The sequence below is a fragment of the Podarcis vaucheri genome (assembly GCF_965113315.1).
Source record: "Podarcis vaucheri genome assembly, chromosome: 3".
Lineage (NCBI taxonomy): Eukaryota > Metazoa > Chordata > Lepidosauria > Squamata > Lacertidae > Podarcis > Podarcis vaucheri.
Genome location: NC_138761.1, coordinates 39,613,127 through 39,636,159, shown reverse-complemented (window position 1 = coordinate 39,636,159; position 23,033 = coordinate 39,613,127). Strand labels below are relative to the sequence as shown.

Genomic DNA, 23,033 nt, shown 5'->3' with positions numbered 1-23,033 from the left:
CTGTCAATTTACCCCTCACAGAGCTACAATTCCCAGCATCCTTAGCAAACTGCAGTTCCCAGGATTCTTGAGGGAAACCACATGCTTTAAACGTATGGTTTGGATCCAAAATGTGTTAGTTTTAACCACAGCTAAGGCCCATGTGTGAAAAGCTCAGAGATTCTGCCTCGGATAAGAGAAGGTCTGGTGTGGTGGGGAGAAACAAGATCCCAGGATTTGCTGCCTTCCGGAACAGCTTGACCAGGGAGTGATGTCTTGAATAAATGATTTAAAAATTTCACTCAGCTTTATTTTTAAAGCTAGCTCTTCTGTTGCACAGAGAACTGATGTGGCTGTTGCTAAGGAAGCAGATTAAATCACAAGATTGCTTACCCCAAGGTATAAATCTCAGGTTTTGCATACATAAAGGTATGCATACAAGAAAAGAGGGGGGGAGGGGAGTGATATAGTTATCAGTGCAAACCTGCTGAAAACTTTGCCTCAAGATGTCATCCTTTTCTTTAGAGCCAATTAGTGGTTGCGATTTTTCATCTTTCCCCCAGTTCTTGCGCATTTCTCTCCAGCAATGTCTTCTACAATGAATGCATCTTCCCCCAAAGCCCCAGTCTCCCATTTCACGGCACAGCAAGCAATTGGCCAGGAGGTCCTGTATTATGCATATGCTATGAACTGTTAAAGGAAATCCCAGCAGAATTGTTCCCATTAAATCCATCTATATTGCATTAAACTCTTATTAGCTGCTATATTCTGGCTCACAATTAAGCTGGCCAAATACATCTTCATTATAAATGTCCAATATGGAATTTCCTAATCAGCACAAATGTGATTTTCATTTACTGTCCCATGACTTGGCCTTCAACTATGGTTATGGCTGTATTGGTGGTCAGAAGACTAGCTCTGACTGGAGCCAAAATGAGTACATGTTTGGAAAGTACAAGATATATTGGCTTTGCCTAGCTCTAAAGTGTTCTGTAGAAGCAGTATTTTCTCTAGAGGATTAAGAGGAATTCCTTTACATTTCCTGCCAATACGGTTCCACCTTGGATTATCATAGAACAAGGTCAGGGAACGCTTTGAGGGATAATTGTGCTGGGGCTGGTCCTACCATTAGGCAGAGTGAGGGAGATGCCTCAGGTGGTGATTGCTGGAGGGTGGCAGCAGACCCCCTGTTGGCGGTTCCTCCTGAGCCACTCTTTCCTGGCCATTCCCAACCCCTTGAACTGGAGCCCTGGCAGTGGTGATGCTTGCTCATTGCTCACCAGGGCTGGCTAGCTGTCTCACCTTGTTGCCTTTCCTCAAAATGTTGCACACGGAGCCATTGAGAAAGGTCTCTAGCCAAAGCGCTGGCTGAGAGATGGCCAAGCCAAGATAACACATGCCAGCACTGCCACTGTTGCATTGCAACATTTGTCTGAGTGGGCATTAGAGCAAGCACCAAAGTGGGAAATCAAGCGGTGGCAAGGTGTTGAGACACAGTCTGCCCTGCACCTGCTAAGTTAGCCTGCGGACTTCATGTGCATTGCTGGAAACTATCCTATCACTGGTGCTGAAGTAAGATTCAACTGCCAAGTCAATCAGCTTCTGTACATAGAAGGAAGAAGGGGCACCATCTTGTTCTTCACTCCACGCAGAAAATGCCTTGTGCTGGCCCTTAATTCAAGCTGATGCAAAGTGTGGAGGAGAAGAAAGAGCATGGAAGATAATGTCCAAGGAGAAGGGCTTGGAACTGAGGTGCTAAAGATCAAATCCTAATTCTGCCATGGATTTCTTGGGCAAGGAACTATATCTCAGCTGTCACTACAATATGGGAGAAAATGGTGCTGTGAGGCTGTATCAAGACACTTTGCAAACCAAATGTGCAATTTCAAAGATAACCTTGATGATGATGAGGTGGTCTTGGATTCAGATCTCGTGGTCTCTCAAACCCCTCCTTTCACCCCCAACTCGCTAATCTTTATCTCCATGACCTTCAGTAAATTGGGGCTGCCTTCAATTCAGCCTCAAGTCCACAGGGCTCCTTAGCAATCAATTTGTTTCCTCTTTCTACCATATAGTGTCACTTGCTCAGTCTTATTTTGCTGCCGCCACGCCACACCCCCAGCTGCTGTCCCTGAACAAACTAAAGTGCAGTTCAGATGGAAAAACCAGGTTACTCTCTGCAGCAAAAGTGTTTGGCCTTAGCAGAAGCCTAAATTTCCCTAGTGATCAGGCTCAGCTAAATGGTTCCCTCTGCAGAGGAACGAGGTGTTCCCATGACACAGTCCAAACAATTTAGGAGGGAAGAAGGCCAACCTGGAACAGGAAATTCCAGCAGGAAATGGTCTCAACTTAGAGCTCAATCTGACAGATCTCAGCTAGACAAATTATATATATTCACAATCACATTGGAATCCATATAAAATATAACAGGTTCCCTTATAAATATGAAGTTCTCTGTAATGATTGATGGTAGTGAGTCCCCGGACTGGATTGATGGCCTTGCAGCAAAAATAATATGCAAGATGAAGATTTGCATAATTCTGAGGAAGAACCTTGTTGCTTTCCTGGGTATTAGAAGGATCCTTCTTTTGTCCAAAGTTGTCTAAGCAAAATTAGGGGAGAGGGAATGTTTTTGAAGAACGTCATACGTCATATTCCCACTTTTATGAGTGATAAAAGGCACAGGGAGGAGGAGTTTTCTTTCCAAAGCTTTAGACAATTTGAATATTCTCCATTTATCGTATGTTTCGCCCTATAGGACACACTGGCCCATAGGACGCACCTCGTTTTTTTGGGGGGGGGAATGAATTGAAAAATTTTATTTCCCCCCCCAGCCGCGGGGCTGGGGCGGGGGAAGCCCGAGCTTCCCCCAACCCCAGCCCCCAGAACAGGCTGCTGCCCGCAAGCCTTGTGAACCTGCGGGAACTCCCCCCGAGCGCGCAAGGCTTTCGGATAGCTTCCTGAAGCCTGGAGAGCAAGAGGGGTCAGTGCGCACCGACGCCTCTCGCTCTCCAGGCTTCAGCGAAAGCCTGCATTCGCCCCATAGGATGGACACACATTTCCCCTTCATTTTTGGAGGGGGGAAAAGTGTGTTCTATAGGGCGAAAAATACGGTAACTTCCTGAAATGAGTAAAATATCAATTTTTTCCTCATGTGCACCAGTTCCTGGTATGTCTTATTAAACATTTAGTGTGTATCCTCCAAGTGTTAGGAAGGCCAACTTTCACATCTTGCTGCTTTGATATTACTCAAAATATTTCTTAAAATCATAATACGCAACAGGTAGATTTCTATGATACCTTTGCAAATAGGCAAATTTATGGTGTGTGTGTATGTATGCATGTGTGTATGTATGTGTGTGTGTATATATATATATATTCAGAACAGGATCCATCTTTCATAGAGACAGTGCATATGGAAATACTCTCATAGGGTTCAGGAGAGACCACTGTCTATTTCTCCACTCCCCTGCTCCCCCTGGGCTCATACACAAGGTCTGGCCATGTGATAGACTGTGCTGGAGATCAGAGAAGATCTATGTTGGCTCTCACATTTCTATTCAGCTCTCCCACCACTCAGCTGTGCAAGCTCCAGAGGGAAAGGGGAAATTATGTGAACTTTATCAAGGGGTGGTGGTGCTGGATAGCTGGGGGGAGGGACATGTGGTAAGCATGCCCAGGGAAAGATGGGGTGAAGAAAGAGGCGCCCCTTGAGCTCTATATTGATCCCTCAGCATCTGCATGGAGGTGTTGCCTTGCAATGGAAAAGCTCATATCCATGTGCATTTATTGGAAGAAAGAGGAAAGTCTTCTTTGAAGTTAAGGTTTCTATTATTTCTCTGATGTGGAAGGTCAGGCCCAAAGAAAATAGAAGTAGATCAACACAGTGGGATGTCCAGCTAGTTTGCTAGTGGCTCGCTGCACAACTTATTTGACATTTCTCTGTGTTGATGAGGTGCTTTCTTATTTAATGCAAAGCGAACACATAACTGCGGCTGTTTCCTTTAGTTCTTGTTTTCAGTTTTAGCATAAAACAAAGACATGTGAAGAAAGACATGATAAAAGATTTCAGAGTGGATACAGAGATGTGATTTCTCTTTTAAAGTATTAAGATCCAGGGCTGGTCTACACATGCAACATTACGAGGTGGCAGATTGAAGAGGCATTGGAATTTTACTCCAACCCTGTGAGTACTTGAGAACAGCAAGCTAACATAGGCGGCAGAGGGCTGGGTCTGTGGGGCACACAGCTCTGTCTACCAACACACTGCAGCTGTTCCCTGCCTCTCCCTACAGCATCTGCCCCATAAACTAAGGTAATGCCCCCTGTGGTATCTGTCTAATGGTGCAGCTTGCCCTGAGACAGAATCCTGGAAGGATATACTTGATATACTTGAATGTACCTATTTTTACACAAGTAATAGGAAGAACGTGGTTAAGGTGATTCCCCTTTCTCAAACTACCTACAGCTGAAAAGAATGGAATGCAAGTGGTTAATGCATTTTGGAATATTAGAGTTACAGAGTATTGCAATCAACAGTAAAACAATTTTGCAGTGTCCTCTACCCTTTTAGTGTTAGAATAATCTGGAGGCATGCTACAGACCTAGAGCCTCAGACCTTGTCACAAACAGAAAACTATACCCGCCCTCACAAAAAAAGTATATGCCCATCATTCAATGTGGACACCAGTGCATCCCAACAATATGAAAGGAGGAGGAGAATTTGCATGCAAAAGAGGGCAAACGGGTATCCAGTCAACAAATCAGATAATATAATTGGAACATTTTCAATGGTAGCCCATTCATGGCAGAAAACAAACAAAGAAGTTCAACGGGTGTCAATATTTATAGACACACACACACACACACACACAAACACACCATCAAAGGAAAAGTACTGCCTGCCTTTCAAAATGGAACTTGAAAGGAACTCCTATAAACTTTTCTAAGTTGGGTTCTCTGAGAACAGCTGAAATTCTTAGCTTCCTCGCACAATAGCCAGGACTCAGAGGAGAGAGACTCAGAATATTATACATGTAAGAGAATCCATAAACATTCTGCAATATAATTCTTATGCAAACAATCTCCCTTTGGGCAACAGTAATTGGTGAAGCTCCAGAACTGTGGGTCACAAGCGGTCATGGCTCATTAGAATTCAAAAATAACTCTGCATTTGTAGCTTCCTATTAGGGTTTCTGTTCATCACAAGGATTGTCCCAAGAGGTGTTTCCCTGAATAAAATCTCATCATGTATACCCTTCCAATAATTTTTGTTAATATTCTAAAGACGTATCTTGGAGGTAGGTGTGAGTCATTATGGGGGTTATCTGAAGGAAAGGGCTTCTGTGACACTGCCCCCTTCTCTAAGAGGAAAAAAGGCAGTTCTGGAATCCCGCCAGAACTTGTTGAGAATTCATGAGCCCTGTCAAACCGAGCAGAGTTTGGAGGAGGTGTAGGAATTGTAGAAGTTCAAGGTATGGAACCAGGGGAAATAAAGGTGGAGATGTGTGCCAGACTTTGGTAGAAATGTGAGCATTTGCATAGCTTCTTTGTACAGCCTCCACTGCTGCATATTATGTGGTGTAAGCCACATATATAGAAAAATCTGTTCTAAAAATTTAAACTCAATTAAAATAGCTTTGGTGTGGTAAAATGCATTGTGATGAGCAGCTACGCACAAATAGCTTGCCAGATGGAACAGCCTATACACGAATTGGATTCCAAGCAGCTACTATGAGTCAACTTGTTTTGGTGAATTTGGTTCCACACTGTTCTCAGTGAGAGTCATAGTTGCAAAACTAAACCACAAACAGCTTTGCTTATGTTTCCATCCATGTAAGTGGGTGGTGAATTAGCCCTTGTGGGCTGCGACCTCTGGCTGCACCTTGATCCATTACACACTAAGAACATGTGTACACACACACACACTACAGTTTTCCAGGGTTTTGAAAGGAAACAGTTAACAAATTTTTAATTATATAAGCTGGAACAGACACCTTCTGCTTTAAAATGGGCACAATGTAATTACTAGAAATACGCAGAAATGAGGTGTATTTTAAGGTGGCCATCACTTGTGGCCTATTATGGGGATGCTTTTAGGCCCTTGGGAACCAGTGTTCCTAAGGAACAAAGACTTGAAGAAAAGAACAGAAAGAAAGAAAGAAAGTGTTTCATTACACTCCCAGCGACAGATTAATGAGCATAATGACCCAGTTCCAAACCACAGTATAAGATGTAACCCTGTCATCTCAAGAGTCATATTCTGCTTATAGATTCACAATCGTCTGTGAAAAACATTCCGTTTTTCATGATGGGCAACCAGGATATTCAAATTCCCCATAGTCCCTTGCCTCATAGGGAGGGAATGACCACCAATTTCTTGGGAGATTTTAAACGAGTCCACCGTAGCTAGCAAAATGAGCCTATCCACTATGCTAGAGAGCGCCCAAATCATTTCTTTCTCGCGGGGGATCCATTGTACAGCTGACTTTCTCTGATGGCTAAATCAAGCCCTGCCACACATCTCCTGCATGGATTCAAATAACCGTCAGTCACAGAGAAGACACTTGAAAGTGCATAGCCTGCTTCCCTGTGCCGTTAACAGCGCCAGTGGCCTGCAGTTCTCATTACCACTCCATTCAGCATTACTACCCTTTTACTTACCTAATTTGCGAGTGTCTGTAGAAGATAATGCTGGGCTACAGACAATCCCCTTCCCGTGCAGACAGTTATTAAGCAGCTAGCTACTTGTGCAACTCCCGATCTTCTGAATCTATCCTTAATAGCCCAAGGAAGGGAGACAAGATGAAAATAAATATCTACCCATCTATCTAAATTCCTCCCAAGTCTAAATTTTTAAGCCCCCTGTTCCAAACGCTCCCTTTGCTAAGACTAGTGAGCAAAAGGAGCCACCTCTGCACTGGATATATGTCTCAACTGTTCAGCACTCACAGTGGTCTCCTTCCTCCTGAACTAGCATCAATAAAAGTTTGAAATTTCCCAGGCAGCGTCAACTTAAGTGTTGTGGCAAGGCTCTCTGCCAGAAAGACTCATGAGAATATTAACAGAGCAATTAATAGCTACACTCTTGCTTTCAAAAGAGACAGAGCACCCGTAAAACTCTGGTGGTTGAGAGATGGCTTCAATTGCAAGCCAAAGCAGAATTTAGTGCATTTCCATTTCCAGTGATGTAGATCCACTGATCCGTCATGCTTATTTACTGTCCCTTCCACATACGCCATTCCTGGTCTTATGTTCGCTGCACAGATAACAGGTTAAATTGATGGAGACTATTATTTGCCTGACGTACAACACTGCAAACTGCTCAGCCAGATACCAAAGGAGATTAAACATTTGTTCGCAAGCCAGAATAACATTTGCAGAGGAATGGTCTTCTAAAGAGACTTATCTGCTGCAAAGGAAGATCAACCTTCATGCACTAGTGACCTACAGCAGGGATGGCCAAAGCCTTTAAGCCATGAAGGCACCTACCAAAAACGTTTCGTATGCCAAGAGCCAGGCAGACATGCATTGCTTTCTATTTTTAACAGACACAGACACCACTGATCTCCACCTGTTGCTTCTTCTGGGCCTTACTATTTCTCCTCCAGTACTTTGACTTCTTCCTTTCCAACACATATTACTGTGATCACTCCCCCAAACAGTTTTATCTACAGAAAGAGACTGGAAACAGAGCAAATATTTGTTTTAAGCAAATGCATGATTTTGATACGTATTTACAGTGGTTCCTTGGGTTACAGACGCTTCAGGTTACAGACTCTGCTAACCCAGAAATAGTACCTCGGGTTAAGAACTTTGCTTCAGGATGAGAACAGAAATCGTGCTCCGGTGGCGCAGCAGCAGCAGGAGGCCCCATTAGCTAAAGTGGTGCTTCAGGTTGAGAACAGTTTCAGGTTAAGTATGGACCTCCGGAATGAATTAAGTACTTAACCCGAGGTACCACTGTATATGTTTTAAATTGTCCTTTGGTGTTTTTTTTAATAAAAAAGTCCCCAAGGAAGGATAATTTGGGCTGAAACATGTTGGAAATTGATAAAAAGTGAATGACTCTTCAGCATTTTTGAGACTGATCTTCTTTTTGCCATTTTCATTGGATGCTTACTGTTTCTCATGTGTGTGGTTTTACTGCCCCATGAACCATAACTATATAATAATAATAATTTATTATTTATACCCTGCTCATCTGGCTGGGTTTCCCCAGCCACTCTAGGCCGCTCCCAATTGAATATTAAAAACACAATACAGCATTAAACATTTAAAAACTCCCTAAACACAGCTGCCTTCAGATGTCTTCTAAAAGTAAAATAGTTGCTTATTGCCTTGACATCTGCTGGGAGGGCGTTCCACAGGGCAGGCGCCACTACTGAGAAGACCCTCTGCCTGGTTCCCTGTAACCTCACTTCTTGCAGTGAGGGAACTGCCTGAAGGCCCTCGGCGATGGACCTCAGTGTCCAGGCAGAATGATGGGGGTGGAGATGCTCCTTCGGGTATACTGGACAGAGGCCGTTTAAGGCTTTAAAGGTCAGCACCAACACTTTGAATTGTGCTTGGAAACGTACTGGGAGCCAATGCAGATGTCTCAGGACCAGTGTTATATGGTCACCTTCAAAGGTAGCCCCACGTAGAGCGCATTGCCGTAGTCCAAGTGGGAGATAACTAGAGCATGCACCACTCTGGCAAGACAGTCTGCGGGCAGGTAGGGTCTCAGCCTGCGTACAAGATGGAGGTGGTAGACAGCTGCCCTGGACACAGAGTTAACCTGTGCCTCCATGGACAGCTGTGAATCCAAAATGACTCCCAGGCTGTGCACCTGGTCCTTCAGGGGCACAGTTACCCCATTCAGGACCAGGGAATCCTCCACACCAGCCCACCCCCTGTCCCCCAAGAACAATACTTCTGTCTTGTCAGGATTCAACTTCAATCCGTTAGCCACCATCCATCCTCCAACCGCCTCCAGACACTCACACAGGACCTTCACCGCCTACCTCTGATTTGAAAGAGAGGTAGAGCTGGGTATCATCCACATACTGATGAACACCCAGCCCAAACCCCCTGCTGATCTCTCCCAGCAGCTTCATGTAGATGTTAAAGAGCACGGGGGGAGAGGACGGAACCCTTAGGCACCCCACAAGTGGGAGCCCAGGGGTCTGAACACTCATTCCCCTGCACCACTTTCTGGACACGGCCCAGCGTGACCAAGGCAGTTTCAGTCCCATAGTGAGGCCTGAATCCCGATTGGAAGGGATCCAAATGGTCTGCTCCAGGCATGCTTGGAGTTGAAAAACACCACAACCTATGATGTCAGAACTGGATGCCTTCCTCTCACATCATCGTCCCATGTGATATCATCTGCTAGCAATGCTCCTCTGCAGAGGAGGAAATAGGTGAGCCTCTATGCAAAAGGATAAATAGGCACGAAACTGGCATCAGAATTGATTCCGATGACATTTGCATCACAGTGCTGCACCATAATTCAGGTATGGGGTGAAATCTTCTTTACTTATGATGCAATCACTCTCTCAAAAGTTCATAGATATAAATCACTCTTTCTCCTTACCAGTTCCTGTAAGGCCTCTTCCTATGCAGCTTTGAGGGACCTTGGAATAAAAATAGAGGAAGGTCTGTTTTGGCACTGAGGTGACAGACCAGAGTTTACTTCATTTCTGAAAAACCAGCAGTGTTTTCACCTCAGCAATGCCAGAGCCATAATGTGAACCTTTTATTAGGGGTTTGAAAAAGCTTTCTGGACACACACTGCTGCTCCTGTGGAGGAGTGCATATCTAGCCTTTTCCTTCCCCAAAATGCAAGCAGCATCATGTCAGTTTCCTCCGGGTAGAAGGCTATTCGCCTCTGCTGTGATATGGGCTATCATGCTGTTGTCACTGGGGGGAAAATGCATAATGGCTAAAATGAAATTGTAGTATGCTGTCAGAGGTTATGCGGAAAAGTCTTCAAAGTTTAACTATTGTGGTCACATATTTGGAATTGTAAAGCATTCACTGGCTGAGAAAGAGACTTTCAATTTGCTAGTACAGTACAATTATTTAACTATGCAAAGCTATTTAACATTTGTTTTGCAGATGAATAGGGGTGGGGAAACCCCTGTGAAGTCAGTATTTTTCTCAACTTTTTCTGCAATAAGTGCAGGCTTAAATTATCTAGGTGTGTATTTATCAAACATATCCTGTATCATACATCTGCCACTAGCATGAGGTACCTTGCTTTTGCTCTCTGTTTCTGACACACAGTTAAGTAAGGTAAAGGTACCCCTGCCCGAACGGGCCAGTCTTGACAGACTCTGGGGTTTGTGCGCCCATCTCACTCAAGAGGCCGGGGGCCAGCGCTGTCCGGAGACACTTCCGGGTCACGTGGCCAGCGTGACAAAGCTGCATCTGGCGAGCCAGCGCAGCACACGGAACGCCGTTTACCTTCCCGCTGGTAAGCGGTACCTATTTATCTACTTGCACCCGGGGGTGCTTTCGAACTGCTAGGTTGGCAGGCGCTGGGACCGAGCAGCGGGAGCGCACCCCGCCGCGGGGATTCGAACCGCCGACCTTTCGATCGGCAAGCCCTAGGCGCTGAGGCTTTTACCCACAGCGCCACCCGCGTCCCGTACAGTTAAGTACAGAGGTGGAATAAATTGGAGGACTCAATGTGATGCCCTTGGGCTACAACTCCCATCATCTGTGCCACTTGCTATAGTGGCTGGGGCTGATGGGAATTATAGTCCAGCAACATCCAGAGGGGAACCACGTTGTCATCCTTGGAATAAATGATCTCTAGGCTGTTTGCGGCTCTACAGTTCTATGGATCTTTGAAGAATTTGGCCGTTCTCAGATAATGTATTTGTGTCCAATAAGGGAAGTAGCTATTTTTAAATTCAGATGATAGCTGCTTCTGCAACAGTGGTGTAGATCTTCAAAACTTTCTTTATTAAGTCACCAATTGGTATATTTTGGCTCAGGATTACACAGCACTCTGATTGCAACCCCCCCCCCCGAATGTGTCCTTGGCTGCATTATGGTGTTTCCTGCTTGGCAGGGGGGTGTTTCCTGCTTGGCAGGGGGTTGGACTCGATGGCCCTTGTGGTCTCTTCCAACTCTATGATTCTATGAGATCATGGACATGGCAACCTGAACATTCCAACTAGCTGTATATGAAGGAGAAATGAAACCATGAGCCAGCACTTCTTTAACTAGGACCAGCTGACATTTGGATTCTCCCCATAATCACCATTCCATAATCACCTCAAAAGGAGAGGCGTGAGAGCTAGATCCCCTCTCCGCTTCTGCTTGGCTAGGACCAAAAGCCCTCTGGCTCCTCCCTTTCTCAACCTGTCTCATGCAATGGTCACAATACCCAAATCTGTTTGTTTTCCTCTCCTGCCTTGCTTTTCTCTTTTGTATCATTTAAATTAAATTGCAAGACGTTATTTCACAGCCACCTTGGGTGCCTTGGCAGAAAGGCGGTATATAAGCGAATTGTTCAAATAAACGGACAAACACATTAACATCTGACCATGTATAATGTATACTGGAATTACGTTACTGTGCAATTGTGAGCCGTTTTTGCAGAAGTGGCCCTGCAGGAGCTCAGCAACTCGAACAATGGATGCCAGACAGGGATGCTGTTCGCAGTTAGTATCTCATGGGCTATAAAATGAACTGCATAGACTAGTCCAGATCCTGTTTATCTGCCATCTGTCGGCCTCTCGCCTCCTTCCATGGGGACGATTTCCAATACTGAAACGTTGCAGGCTGGCCTCAAAAACCTTTCTAATCTCACCTGCCTGCCACAAGTTTTAATATGCATCATGGTGGCTGATGCGTTTAATTTCACTTGTGACTCCATGACCTGAGGCGTCTGGTAGATGGTGTTTATAATAATAATAAACCTTGCCTCATCTAGTGTGCCTTTTATTAAAGGATTTCAAAGTGCTCTGAAACCACTAATTAAGTCTCAGAAACCTCTAGTGGAAAGGGTCAGACTTATCTCCACTTTAAAGATGGGGAAATTATAGCACAGGGAGTGCAATGCATCTTCAAGCATATCAAGCTGGGTTCAACATTCACAGGTCTTTCCTTGTTCAGCTACTTGTTATTATCCACCCCCTCCTTCATTTAAGCAATAGAAGAAAGAGACCATAGTACTTCTCTGATGCCTTTTCTGCTGTAAGTTGTATTTATTTATTGTATTTACAGTATGTCCTACCTTTCCCTCCAAGGACCTCGAGTAGGCATACCTAGTTTTCTTCCCCCGCCCAACACAATAACAACCTTGGGTTGGGCTGGAGAAGCCCAAAGTCATCCCCTGAGCTTCGTGGCTGAGTGGGGATTTGAACATAGATCTCTCTCCAGTCCTACTTTGACACTAACCACTCCACTTTTCTCCTAGGACCCCAGAGAACAGCATATACTAAGGTTACCAGATGCCTCCGTTTCCCGGGGACAGTCCCTGGATTTACAGCTTTCTCGGCATTCACATGTATATAGCGAACAATAACTGTCCCCAAATTCATTGAAAAAAATCTCGTAACCTTAGCATATGTAGCTGTAGAGATATTTGTCAGACTGCACAAATGTTCACTCAAAGATAAGAGAATGCCATCTCGCATACACACCCCAAGCCATTTTGTTAATCTTACCAAGCCCCCTCCCCACAACTGGTGTTTTATTGTGGGTGTTTTTTGCACCATGTTCTTGATGATAGCGCATTGGTGGTAGATTTATGCTGCTTTGTTTTGTTCTGGGGTGTTTCCCTGATGCTACTACGGTATTGCTGTCTGGAGGAGCTATAGCACAAGAAAAGCAGAACAAATGTAAAGCAGAACATATGTGGTGTGAAAAGTTGCAGGATTTCAATAGGAATTTACAAGATATGCACTGGTTGGAAATGAAGCAGTATGACCACCCCCCAAACTTTGCAGGCACAAGCAGAAAGTGGGATCATATATTACTGCCCCAATAACATCATGAGCACAAATAATTATGAATGTGCAATACAAAGGATGTCTGAAGACGCCCTTTAATTCTTTTAACCTCTCTAAAACTCCTACAGATGTTTTGATATAAGAGAAATTTCAATTTTGCCTAATGTTTGGTTTCAGCTTCTTCTCACCCTGACTGCTGTTATAAGTTAGAAAGTGGGGAGAAGATGACTGCTCTGATCCAGGAACTTAGAAGAGACTGGATGTATGCAACTCCCTGTCTCAATGCAGGGAGGAAATGCTTTAGACTGGAAGATTTGCTACTCTGTTTTCGGTCAAGATGCTGACTCAGGCATGTCATCTCAGAGGCCTACACTCAAGCTGAATCTATACAGCAATTTCATGTATTGCTGATGATTGTGTGATCTACTGTGTAAAGGAGATTACAGAAAACTGTATAGCAGAGAAAGACAGATAGAAAGAGACAGACAGACAGACAAGGGAGGGTATGAGGTTACCCTGGATTTTGCCTCCCCCCCAAGTTGTTTGTAGTTTGTGAGACACAAAGCAGCAAAGTAGGTTAAATTTAAAATGAGGATTAAAATGTGGATTGAGACTTTTCTTTCCCTCCAACTGTAAATTGCTTTGCGCTTCCTTTATACACTTAAAAAAAAGAAGTAGTAAAAACTTGAACTAGAATAATCTTATGACGTTTAATCAGCGAAGTGGGAATCAGTGGGTTTTCCAGTGCATAATTATTTCGCATAAAAGTTCCCAAAGCTTCATTGGTAACAATGAATGGATGCCAACTGCAAAGAAATATTAGGCAAGTTTCACAATTTCAATGTTTTTAGCAGCTTCCTAAATACAAGAAAAATAAACATGCTAAGTTGGATCACTTTCTAAGACATCTGAAAAATTTCTGATACAAACTGAAAATTACCTTCCGTAAATTACCCTAACTTGCATGGGAATTCTCCCCCCCCCCCCAGTTTCCCCTTCAGAAAACCAATATCACTGAGTTTAATGAATTCCAAATAAATAAAAGAGAGTCATAGCACATTCCTGTATCTGTTTGTTCAGAGGTGAATCCTGTTGTACAATAGGTCTTACTCCCAGGTAAGTGTGTTATTGGATTGCAGCCTTAAAAAAATAATAAAATTAACTAGCGGATTAAGAGGATTGGATGAGAACCAAACTAAGTTGTACTTGCCTTCCACTAAAATCAATGTAACTTAAATTAGTCATGACTCATCCCACTGATTTCAACAGGACGTCAGTTCAACTAATTTAGTCTGGATCCACCCAATACCCTATAACAACTTATACCCCTATCCTTAAAGTTTTATAGCAGGTACACAAATCAGGGGGGGAAGTAATCCAAATAAGTTATTCTAGAATTAAGGAAAATGCATCCCAAACTAATGGCAACAGTTTTCGATACCACCACCCATGGAGTTGTGTATATATTATGAAGAATAAAGGAAACAACATTATATATTTAATTTGGATTGTGATAGCCATGCAGATCCCAACTTATCATTAGGACTGGAGGATTGGGGAGGACCTTTTCCTCTGTGTGGTTTGCAGATGTTGGGTGCTCTGAGCCAGCCCCATGAAATTCAGGAAATCTTTTATCTGAGAGTCCCTGAGGCAAGCCAGGATGGGAAGAAGCATGCTTTTGAAAGACGCATGGTGTTGCTATAGGGGAAGAGCTTTTTTGGAGTTGGGAATCCAAGCTGCAAAATGCAGGCATCAGAAACCCACCCTAAAGAAAGAACCTGTCTACTTAAAAGGATCACCTTATGCCTACAGTGGTACCTCGGGTTACAGATGCTTCAGGTTACAGATGCTTCAGGTTACAGACTCCGCTAACCCAGAAATAGTACCTCGGATTAAGAACTTTGCTTCAGGATGAGAACAGAAATTGTGCAGCGGTGGTGCGGCGGCAGCAGCAGGAGGCCCCATTAGCTAAAGTGGTACCTCAGGTTAAGAACAGTTTCAGGTTAGGAATGGACCTCCAGAACGAATTAAGTTCTTAACCCGAGGTACCACTGTATTATAATTATAATCATAATTTTTATTATTGAATTTTTATACTTCCCTATACCCAGAACAAAATCAAAATATCAAACCACAAAATATATAATCAAAATGAAAACAACAACCCAATAGCACCCCCCAAAAAACCCCCACTTTTTAAAAGGGCAAAGGATGTCAATCAAAGCCACTAAAGGCATGGTTAAAAAGGAACTGTTTTTTGCCTGGCACTCCTTTCTTCCCAGGCACATCCCACATAATGCCCTTACAACTCATTTAAAAACTGTTAAAACACTTTTTTAAAAAAAGAATTTAAAAGGATATAAAAAACAATTTAAAAGAAGAAGCCCTCTCTGCTGAGCAGCAGCAGCAGTTCTTATAAAGCTTGTCAGGCCCTGCCCTGGGTCAGCTGGTTAGAGGCAGGAGCAGGGCCTGTAGAGTTAGAAGGGATCCCCAAGGGTCATCTAGTCCTGTTTCCTGCAACGCAGGAATCGCAACTAAAGCATCCCTGACAGAGCACCAACCAACCTCTGTTTAAAACCTTCAAAAACAACTTTCTGAGGTAATTCATTCCACGGCTGAACAGCTTTTACTGTCAGAAAGTTCTTCTCTCTCTCTCTCTCTCTCTCTCTCTCTCTCTCTCTCTGTAATTTGAATCCATTGGTTTGGTCCTACCCTCCAGAGCAGCAGAAAACAAACTTGCTCCATCTTCCTTGTGACAGCCTTTCAGAAATTTGAAGGTGGCTATCACATCACATTGTGGCATCTGAATATAGACTGCATTTTTAATCAAGGCATATATTGGCTTATATCTTGATCAGGTTCCTAAATTAAATGGGCTTAGATTTTCAAAAGTTTCATGCCAGGCAGACCAGCTGCTTAAGAAAACACTGGCAATGTTTTCCTCCTAGACAAAGGGGCCCCTTGATTGATAGCAGAAAACAATTCTCAAAGTCGTAAAAGCTGGAATTACAGACTGAGAGTGAGGACACTGACCCTACATGTTACAGAAGATAAAAAGGGCAGAGACCAAACATAACTAGGAATGGGTAAATAGTAAAATAAAACCGTTAAACTTGAGCCACAGGACAAAAGGCCAAGAGCACATGGAAAACAAAGCAAACTGGCTGGAGAAGGGGGGAAAGTGTAAACAGGGGAAGAGGCTTTTTTTCCTATTTTACTTTGAGGCTGTAAACTGTTTCTTCCTTTTTACTTTGAGGAAGTTTATCCTTCTAAAAAGCTATGAAATATGCTGGCTTAAATAGATTCTTATTTCATATAGTTGTAAGAGTTGTAATTAAGTCAGCCATCAGCCTAGCCCCCCTTGCCAGACAAGAGACGCCATCCAAACAGTCCTGATATATTAGTTGTCAGACATTTGTTTAGAAACCTTCAAATGAAGGAGATCTTTCAATGTTGATGTGAAACTCAAGATCCTTGACATATGTTTAAGATAAAATTTTAAAATTATTAACCATCTGTTTTGGAGGGCAAGGAAGGCAAGAGGTGAGCTGGTAATTAAGATTCCTTGTTGAGACACATGTAAGATATATTACTACTTATTTGTCATTTATAGATGAAACAATATATAGCTCTTTGTGTTCCATATAAGGACAGGAGGATATGGGTGTATCTCTTAGAATTGATTATAGCAATCAGCCAATAGGAAATCCAACCAGGCTGATTGAACAGAGGCAGCCACAGGAGGAGCAAAGGGGGCTGGATTAAGGGAATATAAGTGCTGGCCATAATGGCAGGAGGCCAGGACAGAGCTTGGTAACCATATACCACTGTGCCTCTCATTTATTTGTCTGACAAATAAATTATTATTTTAATTTCTCTGTTGCTGCGTTGAATATTTCATTCCAGCTAAGCGTTAACCACAAGCAGGGTGCTACAACATCACATCCCAGTATTTTCTTTTCCAGGGTAAATATATCCAACTCTCTTAATCATTCCTCATTATATCTCTGATGAATACAATAATATTAAAAAAATACTTGGAAACACGTTTGCCCCATTTGGATTTTCCACTGTTAGGCAGACACATTAAAATAAAAATTCCTAGATGTGCACCTAACCCCCCCCCCACCATAACTAAAGTCTGAACATTTTACCATTAGCTCATTCCTGTAAGTAGCGTGCAGTGATTTATTCCTATTTTCAAAACACATGGATGACAAATAACCATCTCCAAGAGATTAGAAGTTTGTAAGCCTCTGCCCCACTCCCCCCCCCACTTCCCAGTGTAGCAGTATCGCTAGCAAAGCTAATTTCAGAGCTTTGTGTGCCACGATACAAAACTATATATTGGTGGGTGGAAAGGAAAAGGAAAAGAAGAAGAAAAAACAAACAGAGAAACAGGTTCTGACATCTAATCAGATCTGCCGTATTGATTTCCCCCCCCCCTCTCTTTTTTTGCAACTTTAGCTTTGGAACAAATCAGCAAAACAACCAAATTATCACCCAGAATTCACTTTCCCCCAAGAGAGCCAGTTCAAAAGCAAGTCACAAGCGTGCACAGGCACAAATATATACCTATAACACACACTCATCATCAGAGCAGATTCTCAGTTGGAAAGAACAAGTGGAGGAAAAATTTGCGCTCTCATCAGAGAGCCTTCAGCAACCACACGATTCCTATTTCCGACAAGATTAGAATTCCAGGGCAAGTCATAAAGCTAATGAGCTGCTCGTGCTGGAGAGCAGTGGCTCAATTAAGTGGAGCACATGCACGCACCCGTCTATAATGCCTCACTCCCCACATGAGAAGGAGAGGGACCAGCAACGGGGGCATGGAGGTGACCCCGAGTGTTGCGGCGCTTTCCAAATAATGAGGCTCTCTTTTAAAGATCAGAAAGATTTGGAAAATGATCCAGCAGATGGTCCTAAAGAAGGAACTCCAAGGTCTCTTGACCAAGACTGTGCAGGGGTACGATGGCTTGCCCTTCCCTGAAATGACCAAAATCTGCATGCGAGTTCATACAGCCATTTCAGTTCGTTTGCAATGCAATGAGATCAAAGGTATGGCAAACCTATCCTGGGATTCTTTCAATAAATACATCTTTGAATCACAACTCGCCACGAGATCCCTGGAAACTTTCTGGAACAAGTTTTGAGTAGGGGTATAATAAGCTGCAGTTCAAAGGCCCATTGAAAACACCGCACTGTACACTGTCCACTCATGAGCTGATAAATTCTGTTTGCGATAGTTCCACCAAAATGAACCTTAAAATGATAATTTGAACCATCCCTTATTAAGGGTGCCTCGATTCTGTGATCTGGTAGAAACACAACGTTGGTTCCCTGTTTGTAGATTGGAAGCCAGCCTTGAGAACACACTCCTTTCATCTTCCCTCTTTGCACAATGTGTGACAGCTTTGAAATCCCATCCTAGGGGTTGTAAATAAGACTGCTGATATCGTAATGCTACCATGCAAGTCTATGTTGCAACCACATTTGGAATGCTGTGTACAGTCCTGGTCACCTGATCTCAAAAAGGACACTGTAGAGTTGGAAGAGTTTCAGAAAAGGTCAATCAAGGGGACAGAGCGACTGCCCTATGAGGAAAGTTTGCAGCATTTGGGACTTTTCAGTTTAAATAAAAGGTGCCAAAGAAGTGGCATAATTTAAGTTAATAAATTTACGAATGGCATGGGCAAAGTTCCCTCGTGGAACTCATGGACACCCAATGAAGCACCCAAGGCAGTGATGACCACCAACTTGGGTGGCTTTTAAGGAGGATTATACAAATTCACGGAGGATCAGGCAATCAATGGCTGCCCCTCCGGTTGCTGAGAAATGAAGGACAGAGTGCTCTTGTTGTGCTTGGGTCCTGCTTGTGGGGTTTCCTGGTTGGCCACTGTGAGAACAGGATGCGGGACTAGATGGGCCATTGGCCTGATCCAGCAGGGCTCTTCTTCTGTTCTTGATGTGAAACCATGCTTAACAACAGGAAGCAAGTATCGCATGAAAGAGAGGAGAAGGGAAGGGGAACAGGGGCCTGTTTTCAAAGGCTGGGTCCTGAGTTGAAAAGCATGGCTTGCAGGGAGCAAGGGTTATGCTAGCACAAGGCCTGTGTTGCATTTCGTGTATGCTTTCTTCTTCTTCTTCTTCTTGATTCACTCAGGTAATATTATATTTGTGTGTGGAGGGCGGGTGTCTGTGTGTGTGTGTGTGTGTGTGTGTGTGTGTGTGTGTGTGGAGATATGCTCATCAGGATCCAATTGTAATTTGAACCTAGCATCTTTAAACTGCACCTTGAGTTGTTTGCTCTGTGATATTGCTTTTCAGGGAGATTTAGAAAACAAAATTGAGGGCATATGCTCGGCTCTGTCCAGGTTTTCAGTACAGATTTCTTTATTTCTGCAGGAGAAAGGGGGGAGTGCATAGAAAGAACGGCTGGTTTCTAATAAGCGATGCTGTGTGTGCTGTAAGCATGCTATTTGGTGACAGCAGCCCAGGGATGGTGCCTGATGGTGCAAATTAACATTCTCTCTCTTAATCCCACACCTGCCAGCTTCTCATTCCCAAAGCCACCTACATTCCACAGGAAATATGGTCCTGAAATTCTCCTGATGGGAGGCTACCTTTGCAAAAAGAGTTATCTCCACATGCCTTCAACTCACCACTCCCATTAATAACATCAAGCAATGACTTCATCCCAGACCTGGAGAGTGAAAGAGCCAAATTGCTTTCATCCTGTCTCAGGTATTAAAAATTCTGCCCGGTTCAGCATTTGATCACCTGCAAAGAGCGCATTATTCACATATGCTATCAAGAAAGCTGCTACACTATGAACGCTAGGGAAAGATCCATCCTTAAAATACACACACACCAAACATATTGCTTTGCTACAGCTGTGACTGATCCATGTCCGATGTGAGTTGGTTTTGGGCCAGCCAGAAGGCAACATATTTGGAATCACATTGCCTTCTGGCTGACTCCCAAATAACTTGGGTCATCCAAGGTCATAGAGAGTAACTGAGTGGCATCTTTCCAGAGCACAGAGATTAAATATCTCCTCTCATCATGGGCAAACAGGCCTTACACTGTATCTGACCAGACTCCAATAAACGCCTTTCAGACTCTGCCATTGACCCAACATTGGAATGCTGCTAAAATTATGCTCCCAGATGAGAGTCTAAGTTATCTGCTTGCTGCCTCACAATACACCAAAATATAAAAGGAAGTCTTATTTTTGAAACAGTCCTGAAATTAAAACATCCATGACTTGTGAATGTAAACAGAGCACATGGTTTGCAGTTTGTCATGTTTACTGTAGTGTGAAGATGGGCATGAGAAGGACCACAGAAACAGGGTTAACCCAACTTCTTATCTGGGTTTACAAAATACAATCAATTCATATGTTCTCCCTATTTAAGTGAAGTACAGCAAAACTTCACCTAGGTAGTCATGGTTTTCAAGGGTTTCTGTTTAGAATCTTATTATGGAACAAGAGGGCATCACAAGGCCAACAAGAAAAAAGTCAGAGTTGCACATCCAATTGCAAATAAGTCACAGCAATCCTAGCCAACAATACTAATAATAAAAGCCACCTGCTCACATCTAATGCTTAAGTCAGTCATTTGTGACACACCGATAAACCCAAGGAGTAAAAAAAGAAATGGAGGTGGGAAGAGACAGCAATTCTTTCTTGCCAAAAGAGTCCAAGCAAGGAGATTGGAACTGGCAGACAGCTTCAGTTCCGGAAGAGTTAATTCAATTATTGGTGAAATGATGGAAAGCACATCATTTCACCATCTTTCAAATATGTAGGTTGTTTCAAGTTGTAGTATCTCAGTTGCACTCTTCATGCATGTGGATTTTGTTATTCCAAGGGAAAACAGAGAACAACTAGGTCCAACAAGAGATGCTCTTCCTAGAGGCATGCACTTTCACCTCCGAAGCAACTAGAACACTGATGCACACTAGCATAGAAGCAAAGAGCAATGAAATTCTACAGCTGTACTCACACTGTACATTGAGCTGCACCAGGGCTTCCCGGGGTCTAATGTTGAAGCCATTGTACCTGGCTGTCTGGCACTTGTAAGTCCCACTCAGTTCTCGGGTGACTTTCTCCAAATGCAGCTTCCCGTCGCTTGTCTCCACTGTCATGGCACCTGAGGGCATAGGAGCCTCCTTATCTACTCTGGACCAAAGGATGGGAGGCTTGGGCTTCCCCCGGACTTCGCACTGCAACTCTGCCCTAGAGCCTTCGCGCACAGTGATGGTGGACTGACCTTTGGGCACCATGATGGATGGAGGCACTAATGGGAGAAGACGACAAGAAAGGACCATTCACACACTGTGCTGCACCTCGCTTGCTTAGCACAACAAAAATACTTAGGAGTTGGTTAAATGGGTGCATTGCAATAAGGTGGTGGTGATAAAAAAATAAAATCCAAATCCTTTGTTAAGGGTCGCTGAAATCTGAGCTCCCAGAGGAGTAGAGGTTAAATCCTTTAACCTGACTAAATTATCTAGTAAATGCACACAATTCCTTATTTTGCAAAATATCTGGCTTTTGCCAGTCACAGGGAGGAGGTTTCCTTTTTCTGCTAGGTTTTACTCAGAATCCACCTTAGTTTGGAAATGTTCTTAAAAATCAGTACTTGCTGTACTTATATACTGCTTTCACAGAATCGCAGCGTTTGAAGGAACCTTGGAGGTTCCAGATGTTGTTGGACATCAACTGCCATCAGCAGTAGCCAGCATGGCCAAAGGTCAGGGTTAGTGGGACAGGTAGTCCAGCAACTTTTGGGGGTGGAGTGGGGTGGTGGGGCTACAGATTTCTGACCCCTGCCATCAAGATGAAACTTGGGATTCATCTCTGCTGCCTGAGTCCTCTACCTCTGCAAAAGCCAAGTTTTGCCAAGCCCAGGGATGGAACACCTGAAGATCACAGAAAGAAATGTCTTCTCCTTCTCTAAAATTTCCTTCCTCCAGCTGCCTCTTTTGTTTCCATATGCAGTACACTGATGCTTTCATGTGCCAGAGGGCTTGTATTATTCCTCCTTAGATGAAACTCAGAAGTCCTGAAGTCATTTTAACCTGCACTGCCCAGTGATGGCTTAGTGTGACCCATGTATAATAGGGCAAGGGAGAGTGTGATTATTTTAATAACACACAAAAGGAGTACATAGCTGCCTTAAGAGTATATTTAGGCTGGCTCCAGCCGCCAGTATCTCCAGCGGCAACTTTGCCAGGCAATAAGGAGGTGAATTTTCAATTTGCAGGTCTCCCGTGGGTTGAGGAATCTCATCAGATCCTCTTCTCTACGGTGCGAAGACGGAGCTGCACCCTTCCAGCTCAGCACCGCTGGCACACGCTCACCTGGCAGGAGACAATTTTCTCCAAGGGGAAAACGTGTAAATTACATTTGTGGAGTTTTTAATTAAAGCTGTCTCTCCAGGGCCTCCTACTGTGGATGGCCATCTTGATAAGCTATGGCCTCACTTGTGAGATGAAGCCAGAGAGACAGGGAACACAGAACTGCTTCCCTCTTCCTAGCCCACCATTGTGGTCCACTGGCCATGAGAGGAAAGAGCTGCCATTCAATGCAATCATTCAACATTTCTTAAAGATCACATAAAGGAGAATTTAAGACCACCTCTTCGTTTCCCTGTGTTAGAGAGTAGGAAAGGACTGCCAAGGATCCTGATATGGAAATTCTCTCTGGAGCATGCAGCTCTAATTTCCATAATGTGCAAATGATGGCCTTGGTAGTAAAGATGCTTCAAAATACCCTGTACTCCAGCTGCCCAAATGCTTTGCCCCTCTCAGCTACAACATTGAGAGATATAACCCTGAGGAAGAATGTAATCAGATTCTCTCTTTTTAGGTCTCTCAGAGCCAATCTGCATAGCAAAATCTAGCCTAGTCTAAAAGTCTTCTCCTTGAAATGTTATTGTTCTATAAACAGACTTAAAAAACAACAACTCAAAACACGGGGAAGCATCCAGACAGGTGGTACCTCACTTTTTATCTGAAGAAGTACAATCCCACAAATGAGGCCACAATTTACCAAGATGATCTTATATGTACTGCACACATGCTTATTCCACA

General features: G+C 43.6%; 1 protein-coding gene across 5 annotated transcripts in view; it reads right to left on the bottom strand.

Moving 5' to 3' along the window:
* Positions 1-23,033, bottom strand: part of MDGA1 (MAM domain containing glycosylphosphatidylinositol anchor 1) — a 252,615-nt gene that overhangs the window by 115,524 nt on the left and 114,058 nt on the right. For all 5 annotated transcript variants that reach the window (XR_014217394.1, XR_014217395.1, XM_082214811.1 and 2 more), the window contains exon 8: positions 20,942-21,235. Coding sequence is in view for 3 of the 5 variants with exons in the window: in XM_082214811.1 (XP_082070937.1) it covers positions 20,942-21,235 (294 nt within the window). In the remaining 2 variants the exon portion in view is untranslated. The remainder of the gene's footprint in view (positions 1-20,941; positions 21,236-23,033) is intronic.